General features: G+C 36.2%; 1 protein-coding gene across 1 annotated transcript in view; it reads right to left on the bottom strand.

Moving 5' to 3' along the window:
• The window catches only part of SEMA5A (semaphorin 5A), a 464,624-nt gene extending 457,373 nt beyond the window's left edge, over positions 1-7,251 (bottom strand). The window contains exon 1 of the mRNA XM_036757261.1: positions 7,056-7,251. Within this exon, the coding sequence (XP_036613156.1) occupies positions 7,056-7,188 (133 nt within the window). The 5' untranslated portion in view covers positions 7,189-7,251. The remainder of the gene's footprint in view (positions 1-7,055) is intronic.
• Between the last annotated feature and the right edge of the window lie 15,102 nt (positions 7,252-22,353).

Here is a 22,353-nt window from a genome sequence, read left to right as displayed (position 1 = left end):
CATAAACGTCATTGTCCTCATCATCGTCATTATCATCGTCACCATTGTCATCATCATCATCATCATCATCATCATCACTTACATAGCATTTTAAGGTTTTCAAAGTGATATATGTATGCTAATTTATCTGATCCTCACAACGATCCTGTGAAATAGATGTTATTATCCCCATTTTTATAGATGAGGAAACTGAGGCACAGAGACATTAATTGATTTGCCTAGGGTCACTCAACTTGTTAAACGTTTGAGGTAGAAATCAAATTCAGCTCTTCCAGATAGTAAGTCCTGTGCTCTATCCACTGACCTCTTTCCTCCTAGAAAGAAATGCATCACTCTACAGCTAATATGGGTGGTAGGTTTACAAAGAGTAGGTGCTTAACAAATTTTTAATTAATTGAGTATCTCAACTGAGGGACATACAGTCTATTTGAAGCCCATAATTAAAGCCTTTCTGGTTTGGAAGGACCAATTAGAACTTGTGTTCTGCTAGCAAATGATTGGAGGATCCAGAGTCCTGCTCTACTGGAAAAGGAGACATAGAAGAGATAGAAGGAAAAAGAGAGGAGAAGAAAGAAGAAAAGCAGTGTGGTACTAGGAGAAGCTCCAAGTTATGTGTATTGAAAAATCTTCAAAATACTGAGACCTAGCAGAGGAGATAAAAACCATGTAGGAAAAGGACAAATAGATAAAGCATTTATTGAAAACTTAATATGTTCCAGGCATTGTGTTAAGTGCTGGGCATATAAATACAAGCAAGCAAGACTTTCTCTGGCCTCCAGGATTTTACCTTCTAATGGAAGAAGACAACTTGTAAGTTGAAGCTGAGGAGGAGGAAGTTGGAGTTGGGGTTAAAAAACAAACAAAAAAAAAAAAACAAGAAATGCACCAAATAGTTCATAAGTGGCTTAAGTTAAAGTTAGGCCTTGGCAAAATAAAGCTAAAAATGACCTATCACTGCTGAGGGGTACAAAGTTACACAGAACCATATTACCTATGGAGAAGATGCAGAAGTTATAGCCTGAGCAGAGGCAGCATGGTATGGATTGGTCTGGAGGCCTGGGTCCCACATACAAGGCAATCAGGATAAGCATTGTCAGCCCTATTGTTCTGCTATACAACTGAAGTTGCAAAGATGATGCTTTTCAAGTACCTACTGAGGGTGAACATATCCTACTACATTTATTCAACCATAAAAATAGTTAGTTTGTCCACTTGTACAAAAATAAAATTCATAGAACATTAACTCTAAAAGAATAATAAGATAATATCAATTTGTCCCAAGACCATTTCCACTTGAACTCCATCGAAAATGGGAATAGTAGTAATATCTGACACTTCTATAGTATTTTGCAGCTTACAAGTATTTTATACACTGTTTGATTTGAGCCTCACAACATTATCCCCATTTTACAAACAAGGAAACTGAGGCAGAGGAGTTAAATGACTTACAAAATCTCAAATAGCTAATAAATAGAAAAGTCATATCTAAAAGCCAAAGACCATATCCTTAAAAAAAGTAGACTGAAGGAATCACTTTTAGAATTCTAGGCTATTAGCATTGCTTCTGTTGGAGACAGAAAGGAAGGTGGAAAAAAGAATATTGTCTTATAAGCACCTCAATTTTGGTTATGCATGGTTTGTTAAAGTGGAAATATTTTGTCAGTAATAATTTCTTTTGGATTTTAATTTGTTTTAAACATGTCACGATCGTGTATTTAAACTACAATTCTGTCAGTGTTTCTGCTCAGGACAAGGAAATACTTTTTAAACAATTAGAGCTGGTTTAAAATGTAATGCACTCCTTGGATAGATAAGTGAGTTCCTCAGTCATGGGAGGTACTCAAATAGAACCTGGAGTACCTCTTATCACAGATCTCATAGAAAGAATTCATGTTTCATGTAGGAATATAAGATCATAAGATCATAGAAAGTTGGAAGTAGGAGGGATCCTCTGAGGTTATCTGATTCCGGACTAGGTCTAGCAGTAGCAAGTCCAGGAGGAGGATTACAATGCAATGAGACACTTATAGACATACAATGCAGAGAAACAAGGACCTGATTCTAATAAAACCCCCTTCACCTCTTACAATAACCAAAGCAATGGCCACAGGGATCACTAACCCCTCAAGAAAGTGGGAATTCCCCTAAATCCTTGAGCATTCACTGCCTCCCCCATAGGCTAGGGCTCCTTATGCCACAGGCTTCTGCCTATCTATTCATTGCAGCAAGTTCTCACTTTATTAACTGTATTTAATGAAGGTTTACAGAGTCTATTTAAGCATATTTCCCAGAAATATTTCTTAAGGTAGAGATGGTCAACTAATTTCACTACTGCTTTACAGTATCTAGATCTGGAAGAAAACATATTCCTTTTAGTATAGTACTACACAATATCATTGTGGATAAAATGACAAATTTAGGTGTCCTTCTGATTTAAAAAAAATAGTACTTCTACCACCACATATAGATTAAGCTTTGAAGGACTTCAACTGAAGGAAATTAAAAAGAAAAAAAAATTCTTCATTCCAGTTTGGGTCTATATTATTTCTTTTGTCCTTCCACAGAACAGAAAGAATGATTTTCAAGAATATAGATTTTCAGTTATTTCAGAGTTGATCAGATGAGTATATGATCTAGGTAAAGTTAAGAAATCTGAATTGTTGTTTAGGGAAGAAGAAGGGCAATTTGAGTTAAGTAAAAACTTGGCCTGCTAAAATTGGCCTAATCTATGAGTACAAAAGGTAATATTATCACTAGCTGCTGTTTCAGTTAGAAGTAAAATCAAGAACATAGTAAACATACAGGGAAAAAATATAACCTAATGAATTTCAGTCCTTAATGGACTTTGTTAGTTTTGGCTCTGCCTAAAATAAGAAAAAATCTATTCTTCTTCTTCTTGTTTTTTTTTTCATATATAAGATAAAAGTAACAGTATTTCTTTCTTTGAATACAGGATTAATTAGGATTAATTAGTTAATGATTATTTGGATTGTAACATGTTTTAAAGCAAATGAAAGAAAACAGTGGAATATTGACATCTAAATTAAATCATTATTTCCAACAATAATCTTAAGAAAAAAAAATTCAAGAAGACATTTTAATGCCATGTGTAAAGAGTTCTAAGTACTTGGTTTATAAAATATCTTGATTTAACTTTGAAAATACAATGTATACCCCACCCCCAAAAATATGTATGTAAATATTACAAAAAGCATTCCTGTCCAGTGTGGTAAATTATTTCATTGTAGTAACATCAAAAAACAAAGAGTGATATGAAAAAAAAGTATTGATAATTTTAAAAAATTCAACAAGTCACTCTCACTCGGCTCAGAGTCATCAATCTTTTTTTTAACCTGTATATCGACATACAAGGATCCTCTGTCCTTTCATCTTTCAAAAATCAATAAGGACATAAAATGGTTTTATATATTTTTCAAAACAAGGAATTGAGAACAAATCCATCAAATGAACAATGAATAGATGTTTCTGTTTTGTTTTCCTCTAACAGGTATATTAACTCATAAATCTTTATTTAACTACTGTGAAGTTTTGAAAAATTACCTGGACAAAATATGATTTTCTAAATTTTTCAAGTAAAAAGTGTGAAGAAAATTCTTAATCTACAGAAGCAGCAGAGAGTCTTATCTCAACTTTGAAGGAACACATTCCAATCATTACTTCCCAGATCTACTTGTTTGCTTTCTGAAAATACCCACATCTTAGAGTCTTTATACCTGTAATGTAATTTTCCTCATGATGAGATTGCTATGAAAATTACTAAAATAATTCTATCACTTTCATGAGATTGTATGAGGGCAAATGACTCAGATTACAGTGTATTTCTATGTGTTTTTGATACCTTTCACCCCAAGTAATCCAATTAAAATTGACATGTAAAATTACCTTACACAATTATCTACAAATGTATTGTTGTAATTGCATAAAACCATTATTCTTAACATTAAAAGAGTAAAATTTATTTTTTATTCAAAAATACTTTTAGGAGAAATGTTTTCAGCCTCAATGTGAGCCTCCATCATATAATTACAGAAGCTATTATAAAAATTTATTTAAATATTTAGTCCAGAATGAACAGAGAAATGATGGAAACAGTACAATACTTGACAAAAATGATTGGACAGACAGGATTCTTAAATCATTATTCTTAATAGATGATAGGGCATTTAAATACAGATTGTCCCAAATTATGGAGTATGCAATAGGAAATTGCAATATAGTAGAGCTAGACAAAAACTAAATAAATGACTGATGTCTTTTCAATTTTATTCAAGTACTTATTCAAGTAACTTATTCAAGTATTCAAGTATTAATCTTCATCTTCTACCATGGCAACCTTAGGAATCACAGGCTTGCAGATTGGGGTGGGGGGGAGGAGGTGGGATAGATTTGACAGGGGTGACTACTATCAGATTTACACCCTCCTAAAATTAGAGCTCACAAGCCCACTCACCCCTCACCATTGAGTTCGCCCTTAAAAGTCAGGCAGTAGACATAATTAGCTCAAAGCAAAGGTCTTTATGATTATGACATAAGAAGAAGGAACAGGAGCTACAAAATAACATCCTTCCCACTCCTTCAACCCTGGAGCATATTCTCCTACAAATAAACATGGCATCTGTGGGTAGAGTGGGAAGAGTGAGTGTGAATTTAAAGTAACTATACAGTGAGATATGGAGCACAGAAAACTAATGCAACTGTTCCCTTTCCAATTCTATTAGAGAGAACACACTAGATAATGGAATAATACTATGTAAATTGTTCTCTTCATTAACATAGTAACACCTTGTTATCTCTGTTAGCAACCCATTAGCTTCTGTGATTGCATCAACAGACTTTGGTGGGGGAGTGGAACCAAATCTCCCCCTCTACACTCAGCTTTGCATTTTGGGAGTAGAAGCTAGACTGCTTAGCTCCCCAGTGGCACAAAGGGTCTACTCTAAACAATACTTTTAGTAGCCACTGGAGGGGTAAAATCTAGGCAAGGAGAAGGAGGGGAGAGTAGGTCTGAATGAAGAGATAAACAAAGAGCAGAAGGGAGTGGGCGAAAAGAGCAAAAAAAAAAAAAAAAGACAAACTATAGTACAGGCATGGTAGAAGGCCACCCAAAATTGCCTCAGATATAATCCTTGGCCTAGAGCAATGCTGAGAGGTTTTGAACCCTTGCAAGTCTTTCATTATCCCTAATGTTGAGCAGTACAAGCTGATGATAGGGAGTCTTAAGCCATTCCAAGTCCTTTAGATACAAAAAAAGCAAAGGGGAGGAGAATACAAAATGAGTCATACTTTACAAAGTTCTCAAAATTGTATTTTGTAGGAAGACTTAGCTGAGTAAGAATGATAATTGTCATCTTAGAATGAATAGTATAAGGTGGTTGTTTTTCTAAAGCAAATCATTGAAAACTATCTCTATAACCTCCTTTCCATAACTGGATCTCTTTCTAAATAGCTAGCATGCTGGGTAAACTTTAATCAATAAACAAACAAAGGCCAAATATGGCATCATTGCCCTAAGTAGGCATTAAACATTTAAAACTAATTTTGGATGTGGCTATGAGACTCACTAAGCTTGCTGTGAAATGTGTTGCCTCAAAGGGTCACTATTTTTTTTTCCTTTTTATTGGAACTGACATCAAGGGAAGACACAGAGAAGACCAAAGTGTGAATGCATATGTCAGGGTGTTTTAGCAACCAGTGCACAATAGGGAATAAACATCCAGGAATCAAGGCATGTCTAGAGAGTAGCCTCTTAGATTTTTTTGGTCAGTGAACTCTGCTAGAGAGGAACCAGAATTTGTGAATCCTACTCCTATTCTGAAAAATAAAGAGCCCAGAATCTTTTCTGAAGCAAGATAGCTTGAATAGAATCTTGAAGACATGTGCTTACACTTATGCCAATGTCACTTGAAACACTCACAAAATTTCAGATGTAATCAGTTAAGCAAAATACCACCCATGCTTGGAATTTGCGGTTATTAGGGGGTGGGCATAAGGGGAAAGGCACAGATAGAGCTACTGGGCAAATCATTAATTCTCTTCGCTTCAACTTCTTCATCTGTCAAATGAGTTGGAGAAGGGATGGCAGACCACTCCAGTATCTTTGCCAAGGAAACCCCAAATAGGGGGCAGCTAGGTGACACAGCGAGTACAGCACTGGCCCTGGAGTCAGGAGGACCTGAATTCAAATACAGCCTCAGACACTTGACACATGTACTAGCTGTGTGACCTTGGGCAAGTCACTTAACCCCAATTGTCCTGCCAAAACCAAAACAAAACAAAACAATACAAAAAAAAAAACAAGAAAACCCCACATAGGGTCAAAAAAAGTCAGAAATGACTGAAATGACTCAACAAAAACAATGAAAATAAGGAGAAAGTATGCAGACTTAAAAAAAAAAATTGTAGAGAGATTCAGTTTAGCTAAGTGCTTTATTTCTCCCTCATCAATGTTCCTCACTACTTGTGTCCTGTAAGAGCTCCCAAATAGCATGGAAGTAGTCCCTTGCTAAGCTATTTACACGACAGATTTAAGGGGCTGCCAACATGCTGCAGTTGTCTGAAAATCACTCAAGTCAGTAAAGACAAGCATCTGCCCTAGTGGCATAGGTTTCTGTGACACATGTACATAGGATTTGGCTTTGTGATAAGGCTACACACTGAGAAACATCAAAACAGAATTTATTTTTAGCTATAGTGTCACTTTTTTAAAATTTCAGAGTGAAGGGCTCATGCCATATACAATACAATAAAAGAAAAGAATACAGAAAACCTAGCAAGTGCTCAATAGGGTAGGGACTGGGGATTTCCTCTCAAAATACCATGCCTCATTATTGAATGGGAACATTTATTCTCAAAAATGATAGGCTCCTGCTCTGGATAAAAATTGCACTTTTACTTGTCATTTAAGCAGGTTTTGAAATTAAGTTTCCAAAATTAGTTTTCATTTTTAAGTTTACATCCCCTTTAAAAGCCATATTCATATCTTAGAAAGAAGAAAAAACAACACTTTTTTTGCTGTTATATGCTTGCTTCCTCACCTTTATAGGTGATAACTGGGTGCTCAGCTCTCTGACACTGAGTATCATCTGCTGTCAGTGGCTGCATGACTCCCAACAATCCCAAACTTGTAACCAGCCACATGATGAAGTAAGTTCCCTCCATGGTGGTCATGAGGTTCTTGTTACTGGTCACTTTTAACTAGCAGCTCTTCTTCCATTCATCTGTGGGAAGTGCCTGAAGAATACAACAGAAAAAAAGACAGATGATATAAAAGGAAACAAAACAATGAGATCCTGCTGCTTGGTGGGTGGTCAGATGGAAATATCCAAATCATCGGTTTCAATATTATGATTTCTAAAATAGGGAGAAAGTCTGCAGAATGTGTCTAGTTCTATATTGATGTTCTGGGTCATGTGCTTACTAGGTATTTCAAAGCTACAGATTTATAGGAATTAAAGCTGGAATGTACCCGACACTCTCATATGATACATTAATAAAATGAGGATGATAACAGCATCTACCTCCTATGGTTGTTTTATCAAATAAGATAATACTTGAAAATTCTTGTAAATTCAGGTACTAGCCTGACACACAGTAGGTTCTACCCAAATGCAAGAATCAGAAATGAGGAGGAAGAAAATTCCAGGAATGGGAAACTCCCAGCTACAAACATGGATATTCTTTAAGCTTCATGAAATTGTACAAATAGATTTTTAACAGCATTTTTAAGGAGGTACCAGGACTAAAAGAGAATACTCGAATTTGGAGCCCTCTAAAAGGAACCACAATATGGGCACAGGTGACAGAATTCCCCATTCCCCTCTTTCCTAGGAGTATCCAGGTGATGCAGCAGATAGAGTACTGAACCTGGAGTCAGAAAGTTTGACTCCTGCCTCAAACTCTAGCTGTGTGACCCTCACAAGTCATTTAACCTACGTCCCTTGTCCTAACCTCCCTGAGACTCAGTTTCCTCAACTGCAAAATGGGGATAATAATAGCACCTAACTCACAGGGCTGTTGTAAGGACCAAATAAAATAACATATGTAAAGTGCATTACAAATTTTAAAGCATTATGCAAATTCCAGTCTATTATTATAATCGAAATGTATTAAGTATTTTGTAGCTAGAGGCCATCACAAAAATAATGATGAGTTAAAAAGGATCTGTCTCAACCCTGATGAAAGTTGGAATTCAGATAACCTAAAGTTAAAGGCATCCATCAAAAAATCCAATCTGTTTCATCAGACTGTCTTTTTTTTTAATCTAATAAAATTTCCAGCCTATAATCTAGATACAATCAAGTTCTGCTATGGGAAACATCATTTTCAGGGCCCAAATAACTTTACTCAATGGCTCAATTCTGGGTCAAGGGAAGTTTAAAGGAGTGATCCACCAGAATTAATCAATGATAATAATTCCCAGGTTCCTTGGTAAGTCTATGGATCAAAGTGGCTTGTGTTTAAATCCCACCTCTGACACACTCTGGTTGATTGACTGGTCAAATGACTCTGGTCGAATCATTTAACCTTCCGTTATCCTCGAGCAACTCTCTAAGAATTTAAGCTTCAGAACCATTGCAGATCTGCATTAGTAGATGGAATGTCTTCACAGCTACCTCGGAAGACCAATGAAATTAAAGGAATAGGCCCTCCTGTGCTACACTGGACCTCACTGAGCAACACACCGTAGTCTGAGATAGATAAATGAAATAATTACTGCCTTCTCAGTATGACTCAAACAAGCAATATATAGTTAACATGGTACCTCCCTCTGCCCTACATATCTAGGCATGTGCTTAGGCACCAAACAAGCAAATGATACAGATTAAACTTCTTAATAGATATCATTAAGGTCATGAGAGGGGGTATCATTCAATTCACAATAAATAACTAATGCTATGCCTAACATAAAAATTAAAAGCAACAGAAATGGTCAGGCTAATTTTCCCCTGGGACTTTGAAAGAGATTAATAGGGAAATATATATATATATATATATATATATATATATATATATATATATATATATGTGTGTGTGTGTGTGTGTGTGTGTGTGTATGTATGTATGTATATCTCCATGTAAACATGCATATATATATATACACATATATAGTATGTGTATGTGTGTGTTTAATACCTCTTAAGGAGAATGAGCCTTAGCAGTGGCCCATGATAATATGCAGTTTGGGTATTGAACGTGGCATGCTAGAATACTGGGACACAGGTTTGGAGAGACCTGAGTTCAAATATTTCCTTAGACATGCACTAGCTGTTTCTTCCTTTCTATGATGAAAATAATAAGAGCACTGACCTATATGAATTAAATGATATCATGCGTGCAAAGCACACTGCAAACCTTAAAAATGTGATATGTGTTAGCTATTATTAGGATAAAAGTTAGTTATGCTGTCTTGGCTTTCACATTTGACACAGTATTTTTTTTAAGTTTACAATTCAGCAACATGCTTCGTTTTATCTTACAGTAAAGGCAATACAAACTACCTTCACGTTAAAAAAAGAGGGAAAGATATGAGGAATCTAGTAGTTTGTAGGAGAATGTAATTCTTATGCCCCCAAAAGGGTTCTCTTCCAATAAATAGTTCTCCCAAGACATTACAAGTCTACTCTCTCCTGACTCAGCATATTTATGAGTCAACTTGACTCCTCTCCTGAAAGGATTAACTACTCTATCACAGCTACCAAGATCATTCCCAATCTAATTAAGCAGATCACCCTGTGAAATTGGCATCACTTTACTTTACTGAAATTCAATTTCCAAAAAGTTAAAATCACATTACTTATAACTATGTGATGCCTTAAGGAAAAAAAAAAGACAAATGCATTCCTCAATAGGGAAAAAAAAACCCAGCCAAATAAATATTGCTTCAATTTCATTGCCCAGTTAATTAAAAATATTTGGAGTAATTGAATGCTAAACAAGTGATTTCCCCCAAAGTGAGGGCCTATTACATCAGAACTGAATCAAAACTATTGCCCCAGAATTACAAACATTGCAGCAGGCATTTCTGAATCCAAAGCCTTCATTAGAGCTTTCTCCTGTGGAATGTGCAAGCAGGATCCAAATAAGTACCTCTCTTTAAAATGTCCATGCAATAAATAACATTTACCATTCATGCCCGCATTGTAACTGAATAGTCCTTCAGGAACAGAAACTAACTAGTATTCGGGTAATGAAATCACTGTCCAGTGAAAAAAGAAATCAAAAGAATAGAAAGCTATATAAGGAGTTCCACTTATACAAAGAGAAATAACTACTACTTAGTCAAATGAAGCAGAACTCAACTAATAACACTGCTTTTGGAAAAAAAAAAAGTCAGCTATACAGCTATGTGGCAGTGGGTAAAGAGTTGGGCCTGGAGCCAGGAAGACCTGAGTTCAAATTCAATGTCAGATACTTATTAGCTTAGTGGCCCTGGGTAAGTCACTAGACCTCTATCTCAGATTATTTAATTGTTAATTAGGGGCCATAAAAGCACTCACCTGACAGACCTGCTGCAAAGTTTAAATGTTATATTTGTAAAAAGTGTTTAGCACAGAACCCAGTACATACTAGGAGTTTAATAAATGCTTATGGAACATTTAAAAAATTCAAGAGACAATTTCTGGGTAATTAGTCATTTTTTTAATAATGCCAGCATTTTTAATAAATGGTCTTGAATGCCAAAGACAATCATGGAGGCAGTCTCATGGCTTCTATGCTCTTTGGAAGAGGAGTGTTCCTAAGGGTGGCAATTAACAATGAGAGGCAGACTTTACAAAGAAAAATGAGCTCACTCCAATGGGGGGCTGAAAGGGAGATCATGCCACTCTTGGCCAGAGAAACTATCCCTCTACTCAGACCACCCCCAGCACTGAGCAATGTAGACAAAGAATCTATATCCCCAACCCAAAACTGAGCTAGTTGGGTGCAGTAGCAATACCCAGAATGAGGAGAATGTTAATCCATCCTTCCATCAGCCCCATCCTTGAGAAACTGGACAAGGAAATAGGACAGGGGGAAAAGATGGGGTCTCCCCAATTTTAAAATGGGCTATTAAGATGAGAGAGAAAGCATCATTTGTCTCACTTATTGTGTCATTAAGGCAGAATTCATGACTTCAAAGATAACCATGAATATGCCTGAATGGTCCAGAATCGCAGGATATAAGGAATTCTCTAAGTAGAAGGCAGAAGAGTTAAAGCATTTATTGAAACTCAAAAGTAGCAGACCCACAGACCAGTGTCCCCATTTGGACATCCTGGCAAGAATCTTCCAAAACCAGTATGCCCATCTCACAATAGTGATCAGGAGGACACAGAAAAACATTATGGCAGCAAGCCAAGCCATACTGGTGCTTCCCCCACCCCCACCCCAATGCCAGGGCCCTCCAGCAAGAAGACCACCCACTGGCCTCAAGCCCCTGCTCAGCATTATCAGTCTCCAGGAGGGTCAGTCCTGCCTTTTTTTAGCACCTGCCGCCTTTGCCGCCAATTCCACTGCAATCTCCAAGCGTGTTCCAGCTAGCTGACTGCTTCCTCTCTCCTTCAGCTTTTAACTGCTCTCTCCAGCTGCCTCACCAACTGCCTCTTAGCTCTGCTCTGACTGTTCAGCAAGCTCCTCCCACCACAGGCTTCCATTGGCTCCAGTCCTAGCCACTCCCCCCAGGACCCTGAGTGCCCCACCCCCGAAGCCCAGTGAATGGGCCGGAAAGATCTTCCCATTCACTGATTGCCTTTATACTTATTCTCTCCTATTTCCCTCTGAAGATAAACAGATAGATAGCTGCATATCTATCTATATAGTAAAACTATAATGAAAAGTGGATGATCTAAAATCAAATATGCTCTAGAAAGTCCAGAGAGATAGCTCAGTTATTTTTCCCTTATGAAGAATAATGGATTACATCAAGCTGATCCATGGAATAGGGTCACAGAAGAAGCCGTGTTGAGAAGCTTACCCACTGTGTATTGTTACCAGAACTTTTCATACAGTTCTTTGGCCAAGAATTGTAAAAGGTCCAATTCTGCAAGGTTATAAAGAAAAAGACTTTCTAAAGCAGATGGCCCAATAAGATATGGATATCTCAATAGTATAATATAATGCAGTTTGGTGGCCAGGACAGGACTACATATAGATAGGCTTTCGGTGCGGACTGAGAAACCAGTAGGATTTTTGGTGTAGTTTTGTTTCTTTATTTTTTCCCTCTGCATTCAGACATTCTGGAAGTTCATATGTAAAATGTAATTTCTACACATGCATCCAAAGGGATACTAAAGAACACTTCTAACAATAACTTCTAAGTTGATCCATCAGATCTAGATTTACATACTGGTTCAATCAGGAAAATATTGATCTCATGGTCATTACAAAAATAATAAGAACATGTATATTCAGTGACTGCTGAATTAAAGGCTCTGTCCTAGGTGCTAGAAATACAAAGAAAAAAAAAAAGAAACAATTGCTGACCCCAAAGTGCTTACAGTCTAGAGCAGGAGGGGGCACCCTGGGGCCTTTAGGCCACATGTGACCCTCTAGGTCCTCCAGTGTGGCCATTTGACTGAATCCAAAATTCACAGAATATTCTGTAAAACTTAGACTCAGTCAAAAGATTGCAACTAAGGACTTAGAAGGCCACATGTGACCTTGAGGCTGCAGGTTCCCCACCCTTGGTCTGGAGGAAAAGACATAGGCAAGTTACATAACTTCTAAGTATCACTTTCTTAATCTGTAAAATGAGGAGCTAAGATTCAACGGTACGCTAAGGTCCATTCTAGCTCTAAGTCTATAATCTTATGGATACATTCGAAATATATAAAAATATAAATACTGTGTAATTTAGGGGGAGAAAGCATTAGAAACTTGAGTGGTATGAGAAAAACTTCATCTAGAATTTGGTGCTTGAGCTGAGTTTAAAGGAAACTAGGTATTCTGTGTTGCAAAGAAGAGGAGGAAGTGCATTTCAATCACTGAGAATGGCCACTACAAAAGCAAGGAGATGAAAGAGCAAGTGTCACAGGTGAACGACAGCAAGAAGGCCAGAATCTTCTCTGAAAACAGCTTTGTCACTGTGTTATTCAAAACTAGCCTCCTATACTAGCCTGCTTGGTCTAATCTCTGCTTTCCATTGATCATTATTAAACCTATCACTGAAGGCTTATTCTGTATTCCTGACTGGAATTTCTTCTTCTCTACCTGACCAAACCCCACTGATTCCTTCAAGGCCCAAATTAAATTGCCCTTCCCTGTGAAGTCTTCTCTGACTGCTGAACATAACATAGGTGTTGAATACAACATGTACTGGATACATCATGGATGCAGAACTTGAGACGTAGGATTTCAGACACCATTTTATTCTAATCTATCTCACTTATCTCACCTCTTCTTTAGATAACACCTATAGTCTCTGCCATTCCCTCGATATTTAATAACATTGCATTGCACTGTTATTTTACTTTCCTTTATATCTGTCTTTTGAAAACAAATATCCTTTCCCTTAATGATGGTGAGTGATTAAAGATCTTGGAATACCACAGTGTCCGAATGACCAAAGTTGCAGGTTATCCATGAAGGAATGCATAATGAGCATACACAGTCTGTAGTACATTAGCAATGCTGACCTATATCCAAGGAGTAACATGATACATCATAAAGGAAAGAGTTGCTTGGAAAAGGATTTGTAATTTCTGTTACCTAAATAGTTTATCATCCCTCTCTAAGAGGAATTTTTTTTTTAAATGGAGGAGGACAGAAAGATTTCCCTTTATAAACCCTCACACTCCTCTGACCATCCATCTCCACCTTCTCTTCTGCCTCAAGATTGAGTAGATGAGAATATAGAAATGAGACAAGATAGAAAAGAATATGAGGGGAAAAAAAGATGGAAAGGAGAAATAAAAGAGCAAAAAGAAAGTTGAAATGAATTATTTTCCTTCCAAGTATAGGGTCTATTACATGTCAGAATAAGCATATGGCATGAAAGATGAACCATTTTGACTTTAGTTAAGGGCAGAATAAAAATCCAAAGTGCATGAGTCATTCCAAAAATTTGCGGAAATAATTTTTAAAAGTTAGTAGTTTCCCCTTTCCCCCCAAAAGTATGGTTGCATTAAGTGGAATATACCACACTAAGTCACCAATAGATACGATACTGGTTTTGAACTCTTTCTAATCGTGCCTACCAATAGATGCAGACTAAAAAGTGTTTCTTCTCTTCCACTGATAGACAAGCAAGGCAAAAGTTGGAAATAAGAATTCCAATAGAACTTTTCCGCTTCTGATGGAGAGCCATGGAAAGTTTGATTTCACATTCACGTGAATGTCCTCCTTTCCCTTCCCTTAACTGAAGTACAGGCACTTTAATCAAAGTAATCTGATGATCACATCCAACCCCACCCTCTAGTGATATCAAATATGCTTCTCAGAGAGTAAACAGAAAATACCTACAGAAATAGAAAATAAAGCAATAAAGTTAGGATGATACCCTTTAATGGAAAAACCACAGGCATAAGAAATTTATTTTCTCAACCCTTTGGAAAAAATTCACACACAGCGAGACACACATTCTCACATCCCTACATACACACAAATGCACAGACACAAAGTCACACACACACACACACAAACACACACATAAACTTTTCAGAAATAAGGCGCAAATAAATTCTTAATTTTTATCTGTTGTCTACCAATAACTCAAGACACTTTGTGCTTGTAGTGGTCTCTTGACTATATGGTTTTTATAATATTTTGATCCATGTACCTGACAAGCTTTGGCCTAAGGTGGGGAGGGAAGTGGCTATAATAAATGAGTAAAACTTTAATAAAAAATTTGATAATGGAAACTGTGACAGTCTTTGACTACTGCAGCTCAGCCAAATGCTACTTTATTGAATATGAGCTTGAATATGGAGCAAGTTCTCTCATCCATTGATTTTCATCATATCTAAAACCTAACAAGTTAAATTTTACAGCTATATAAAATGACCTCATTGCATAAAATGGAGAAAAGCACACATTAAATTATTTTACACACTTCAATAATAGTTCAGCTCCAGTGACATTATATCAGTCTCTTTAGAATTCGAGTTTAGAATTATTTAAAATTTGTTATTAGATTCTTGCCCTCATTCATGTGTTTTAATTCAGTTTGCCTGGGGGCACAGGGGTATAAAAATAAATGAGGTCCATTATATACAATATTATTTATACAAAGGCAATATTCATTATATTTGTCAGCAGGTTTTTTAATGAAATGATAGTTCATCAAATATATTTTTTTGTTAGCTAAGCCAATGAAATAACTGTTTTTAAGAGAAGAAAAAAAAAAACCTTAACTAATGGAAACTTCCAGCAGAAGTAACTGTGTTGGCAATTTCTAAAGGATTTATCTAGAGATGCATCCCCCAGGGCAAAAAAAATATGGTAAAAATAAAATAATCAAATTTTAAGTGATTCTGAGTGTATAAATTACTATTTATATGAGCTCCCAAATGGTATTTGTTTTTTAATTATTAAAACAGGCATTTCTGGGAGTGACTGTAACATCCTTATCAACCAAGAGGTGAAGTATCTTTGTGAATGCAGAGAATCTAATGGGATTTAGATAATAAGGGATAGCAGGGATCTTAAGCAAGTTCAGAGAATGAGATGCTACCAGTAAGTAGATAGGGCACTGGACTTGGAGATGGGAATATTGGATTCAAAGGCTTCCTCAGCCACTTCCTAGCTGAGTGACACTGGGGAAGTAATTTAACATCTCTGTCCCTCAGTTTTCTTACATGTAAAATGAGAAGGCTAGCCTCTTTGGACTCCAAGATTGTTCACAGCAATGAATCTGTGATCCTAGGATCTTATGAAATACTGTAGAACTTGAGTTATATTGTCCAAATGGAGGAAAATCACACTAATTCACATAAATGACTTTGCCCTTTTTCCTGTGTTAAAATTTGTATTTAGCAATATCCACAGTTGTTTTTTCTGCCCTAAATATATCATCTACAGATGGAGCAGCCATATCCTCCTATGATCTTTGGCAATTTTGACCAATTACAAAAATCCCTAACTTCGAGTTTTGTTTTGCTTTTAGCTGAATTTCATTAAATTGTCCAACTAATGACAGGGTAGATTAAAAGGTAAGATATCTCCAGTCTGGGAAGAAGAAGACTGAAAATGGATGTAATCAGTGTCTAAAAACACAGAACAGGTTTGCAACAATAGATATGCTCCCAGTCAATCAAAACAAAAGAAAAAAAAGAAGTGGCTGCAGTAAATAAGGCATGCTTTAAGTAGAAGGGAATTTGTATTTAGATAATTCAGTTTATAATAATTATAAAAAGAAACTAAGGTATTTTTATGTAGAACCTTCATCTGTGGGGCTTGGTGCTCAATATTCCCATATACAGATTTAGAGCTTCAATGTTATCAATACCAATCTTCTCATTTTACAGATAAAGAAACTGAAGCCAAGAGTGATTAAATGATTTGCCTAAGGTCATACAAATCCAATAAGTACCTGCAGTAGGACTTAAGTACATGGTTTCCTGAATCCCAGTCCAGCATTATACCTTGCTGTCTTAATAGGTATCCAAGATATTTCTGTAAGATATACTCCATACTATCTGGTAACTCCAGGTTATTAATTCTGATGTTGTTAATAGAAACCAATTGAAGTCATGATATTTGAATTGATCTCAAATGACAAACACTAGTTCCATTTCTAGTTGATATTAAGGAGACTATTTGAAAACAAGTCAAAACTAAATTATAACTATTATCATAATTTTTCTTTTCAAAGTGGAACAATGGTGGAAGGGAGCCTTGGTTCTCAGAGCCTCTGTCTATGGAGCATATTAGCAGCAGGTACTACTAAGTGGGAAAGAAATAAAGAAGAAATTCTGTTGGATGGCCTTCTAAGAACAAGCCTATATAATTGCAGAAACACATAAAGTACTCTGTAAATATTAAAGTGTATATAAATGCTAGCTACTATGCATCAAGCAGCTAGTGGCACTATAGCGCATAGAGGGCAAGGCCTGAAGTCAGGAAGATGAGTCTTCCTGAGTTCAAATCTGGTCTCAGACACTAACTAGCTGTGTGACCTTGGGCAAGTCACTTCACCCTGTTTGTCTCAGTTTCCTCATATGTAAAATGAGCTGAAGAAGGAAATGACAAATCACTCCTGTATCTCTGCCATGAAAACCCCAAATAAGGCCACAAAAAATTGGACACTACTGAAATGCATTAACAACAACAAAACTAGGATCACCAAAAGAAAACTGCATGATAACTTTATCATATATTTAAAAAGAATAGCAAGTTGTACATAACAGATTTACAACCATCTTTTTTTTTCTATTCTACTGTCATGGAAGTGTTTGTTTTATTTCTTAAGTTAAGAATAAAACAAATTTTAAAAAAAGAAAGAATGGCTACCAGATGATAAATAGTTTGGTCACAGCAACTTATGAAGACATCTAAGGTATAGAAGGGTTTTTGATCTTTGTCAGATATATTATATTTTATGTGGGCTCTGTGGCCTAGCCATCCTTGAAACTACTGGCAAAATAGTATTAACTATGCACTGATTTTCTTCTCATATCCATCCTCTGCTTAGATCTTATAAAAGAATAGCAAAATTATTTCACTCACTTTGGCTGAAAATCAGGACCCATCACGTAAGTTTTCCTAGACTAAGTGAATAATGTTAAATAGGATATCATCAAATTATCTGAGAATCAGTATAGATTGAATCAACTTGAAATGCATGCATGCAGCCACTTAGTTCTAAAAGTACTTACTTTAAATATTGGTTAGGTTAGAAGAGTTTGATAAATCAATAAAAAAATAGAAAACATTTTTTTAAATTTCCTTTTTACCATTTCACTTAAGTGACTCCATTGTGCGGATACACTTATGAACATATTTGCTTCAGTTTTTTTGAAGATCTAAGATTTTATGAGTGTGGATACTCCCCACTCAGATGATAAACTCTCATTGACCCAGCTGATAGCCTTCAAGGATTGCTATGGATGAAAAACTTCAAGTCTACAGCCAATCTGATGAAGAACCTCTCTGAATTTAGCCAGGCATATTCTCAGAATAAAAGCATTCACTAGACCAACAAGTGAAGCATTTCTAGTTTGGAAAGCTAGAGCTGATGCTTTGTTAACATGGCCTGAGAGGATGACATGGGGTCACCTCACCAGAATCAATCATCAGAGCAGGACTTAGGTAAAAAATGGTTTTAGCTATGTTTATGAATACATAAAATTTTAAATTAAGAATTAAAAACAGCTTTCCTGACACAAAAATAACATCTTGTACTGATTTTTGCAAACCAGTTCCAAAAAAAAAATTATAGATTATTACATAGTTAGTCTGATTCTTAACTCTTCAACATATGAAAATAATGAATCTATCCTGTCTCTCAGTCATATAAGTCACACCTCCAGCCAAGGCTTCTCTAGGAGTAATATACACTCCAACATTTAAGAGAAATTAGGTACCAACTGCAATATGGCTCAGAATTTAATATAAATTAAATCTTAAAGAAAGAAAACATAATGTTCCTTCAAAACTAGATACAAAAACCCCTCACAAAAAAAGCCTCTAACATAGTTTTAGGGGCTGGTAAATGCTCTAACAGAAACAAGGTTGAGAATTTTGAGCAGCCAGTAGAAATGAGTAAGTTGCTGACCTTTGGTAGGTCAGCAATCACAATACAGAAAGTGGGACAAGATAAGCATTAATTTAGCTGCAGTAATCTGATTAATGAGAGGTTTGGCCAACATACCCCAAAGAGCAGAATCTTAGGTACATAAGATGTGCTGAACAATGGTTTAACTTAGAATTAAGGTATCATGGGTGTAGACTGTGAAATAACTGACAAATAACTTTAAAAAAAACTATAATGATATCATTTCTGTCAAGTCCAGTTGATACTCTGAATGGAAAAAATAATTCCAAGGAAAATCTAAGTATCTAAAGAAAGAACAAGCACAAATATCAGATGTACTGACTTGAATTCAATTTAATCCAACTCATGTTATAAACACTTCTACAATGGATTTCATCACTTCTAAAGAAATGACCGCTTTGGTCATGGTGACAATTGAAAACATGGCTCTCAGTCACATAAAAAGTTATTCATTTTCCTTAGAAAGATAGAAAAGGATCGCTGTGTATTCTCCTTTTTCCTTCATATGCAATTGATCTGCAATGATTCAACTGAACACGCATTTATTAAGAACCTGCTTTGAGTGGTGCACTGTGTTGGGCTCTGGGACATGTGCAACATATGAGTAATATATAAACCTTTCCATCCTAAAGTTAACAGTCTAAGAGGAAGAAAACACATGTATACAAATAACTAGAACATGAAATAGCAAGAATATAAGAAAACAGAATTATCTGGATTATTATTCCAATTGTTTTACTTTTGCTGATGAAGACTTGTTCCTAATCTTATGAATAATTAAAGGATGTTGGAGAAAAGACATTCAAACTGTCATATCCTGTCATATTCCTGAAGATAATGCTTACTATCTGTGATCCTTGAGAATGTTACAGAATCTCACTAGGTTTCAGTTTACTCATCTGTAAAATGGGGGGCTGGATTAGGTGGCCAGTGAGTTCTTTCACTAGCCCTAGGCCTAATTTCCTATGGAGGCATTAGTTAAAATTTTCTAAAGGAGATGATGTCAGAACTGGACTTTAAAGAATACCATTGATGCAATAGGCAGAGGAACTAGGGGAAACATTTCAGATGGGAAAACGTGGAATATATGCAAATATCTGGGAATAATCTAGTTTGGCAGAAGCTAGGAAGAAGATTAATAAGAAATAAGGCAACCAGGAAGGGTCATATTAGATTGTATGGGTTCCTGAATGCCTAAACAAACAATTTAAAATATACTCAATAACCAATAGGAAAAATTAAAGTTTGAAGAGGAAGAGTGCTAAGGCTAGATCTATGGATAAGGTAGTTAAAAGAAAAGAAAAACTGAAGAGATAAGCACCATGTTGTGTTGGCTTGGGAAGGTTTCATAAAGGAAACAAGTTTTGAACACTGTGAGTACAGTCATTTGACTTGGCTAAAAAGGAAGGGAATAGGCACCTAAAAAAAAAGAAGGAAAGAAAAAAAGGAGGGATGTCATGAAGACACCAAAGCAGGCATGATCAAACATGCTAGGATTTGTAAAAATGTGCACTGGGCTGGAACAGCACATCCAAACCAAGAGAAATGACAGTTGAGGGCCGATAAATGGAATGACTGATTGGCAGAGGCCCTTTAAGTACGTGCTTGTATATGTTTGGATTGGATAGAAGAGAATATTAGGAACTATGGCAGATGCAAGGAATTATGATCACTGTACCAAATTGCGATGATATTAAGCAATGATTCTTGCTGCCATCTGTAGCAAAGAGGGAACAGGTCAGAAGGGAAAGAGGTTAGAGAAAAGAGTATTGGAGAAGGGAAAAAGACTAATTTTTCACTCAATATGTCCAAATGAGATTAGTAATAAACATTCTCTCCATGTCACAAGTGACAAATCAAAGCTAGCAGGAGATATGATTTATGTAAATCAATAATAAATCAACAGTAAACATATTTTGGAACAAAGAGCTCCCCAATATTTTATGTACTCTATCCTATTAGTTTAACATAATTACAAATGCCCCTCTTCCCCCCACCCAAAAAAATCAACAACATTTATTAGTTTAAGCTAGTGAATTGTACTTCAAAGAATCATGGGAAATATTCTCCACTACCACAGGGAAGTGGAAAAGCACAGAGCTTCTGGACAAGTGGCATTTGTGTCTGTCTTTAGAACTAGAGCCTGAAGCTTAGTAAATAGTGTCATTCCAATGCTTTCAAGGAAAGAAAATGTTGGGTTTGTGGTTTGGCGCTCAAGTAAAAGTCATGGCCCATCCATGTCACTATATGTTAGAGGCAAATTTCTCTTTAATCCAGCTCTGTAGAAACAGTTGTTGTTTTTCCCCCTTGCTAATAAGTGTGAAAACAGCACAAAGGAACACTTTGTTAAACATAAAGATGAGATTAGGAACTGCAATTCCATTTTAATCCATACTATTTCATTCTTGCCATTCTAATGCTCTGTTCTCCAATGCAAAGGAGGCAAACTTAATTAATTAGCCAATCTCCATTTTTTATAATCTATTCAGATATCCTTCTCATTGACTCATGAACACATCAAACTGGTAAGTGGCAGAATACATTTTCTCATCTAAAAATCCAGAAAGGAGCTCTTGAACTAGACAAACCCCTTTCTGACATTGTCCTCTTCGCTGTAAGATTCTGAAAATCTAGCATGAAGCTACTCACTCTAATATACCTGCTCTAGAACAGGTGACTATGGAAGGATATGGTAATAGGTACAGATGAAATTAGAATATATGGATTCTTGTTTGTCTCATTCCTATGGAATGAATTATCTTTATATAATAAATTCAGTTTCAAGAGATCCCATACAGGTAGCCATATTAAGGGAGGCATCAAGGTATAGTGAAAAGGGTAATGGCTGAAGTCAGAGAAACTGAGCTCACATCTCTCTCCTTAATGGGTCTCAGTTTACTTATCTGTAAAATGAGGAGTTTGGACTAGATGGGCTTTGAGATCCCTTCCTGCTCTAGATCTATGACCCTATGATTCCATATTAAAATATGCCGTGAAAGTTGCTGTCCAGTTGTTTTCAGATGGGTTGGATTCTTTGTGACCCCAATTAGGGTTTTCTTGGCAAAGATACTGGAGTAGTTTGGCATATCCTTCTCCAGCTCATTTTACAGATGGGGAAACAGAGGCAAACAGGGTTAACTGATGTGTCCAGACTCACACAGTTAGGAAGTATCTGAGGCCAAATTTGAACTCAGAAAGAGGAGCCTTCCTGACACCAAGCCTGGCAGTCTATTCATGCACCACCCTAGCTGCCTCAGACCTTGAAAGACATGACTGTTATCATGAAATTTTGGTTCTTTACAAAAGCATTCCATTTAAATAAGCTAAGATACAAATTCCCTAATTATCTCTAAAGGGGTGCCTACAGGTTCTCTTAGAACACAAACAAAACTAATGTAGTTTTATTTACTGCTTTGAAGAGACCACATGGTGCCATGGGTGAATGAAAACTGAGTTTATGGCCACTGCCATAGTTATCTTTCAAATAGCAAGAATGAAGTGGGGGAAGAATGGGGGTGGAATGGATTCCAGAGGTAAAAAAGGAAAAGAATCTAGTACAAGGGTTCTTATATTCGAGTCTATGAATTTGTGGGCTTTTTGATACTTTGATATCTATATGTCAATATAATGGTATATAGGCT

The sequence above is a fragment of the Trichosurus vulpecula genome, chromosome 1 (genome assembly GCF_011100635.1).
Source record: "Trichosurus vulpecula isolate mTriVul1 chromosome 1, mTriVul1.pri, whole genome shotgun sequence".
Lineage (NCBI taxonomy): Eukaryota > Metazoa > Chordata > Mammalia > Diprotodontia > Phalangeridae > Trichosurus > Trichosurus vulpecula.
Note: the sequence above shows the minus strand (reverse complement) of the source record. Positions and strands in the feature narration are given on the sequence as shown.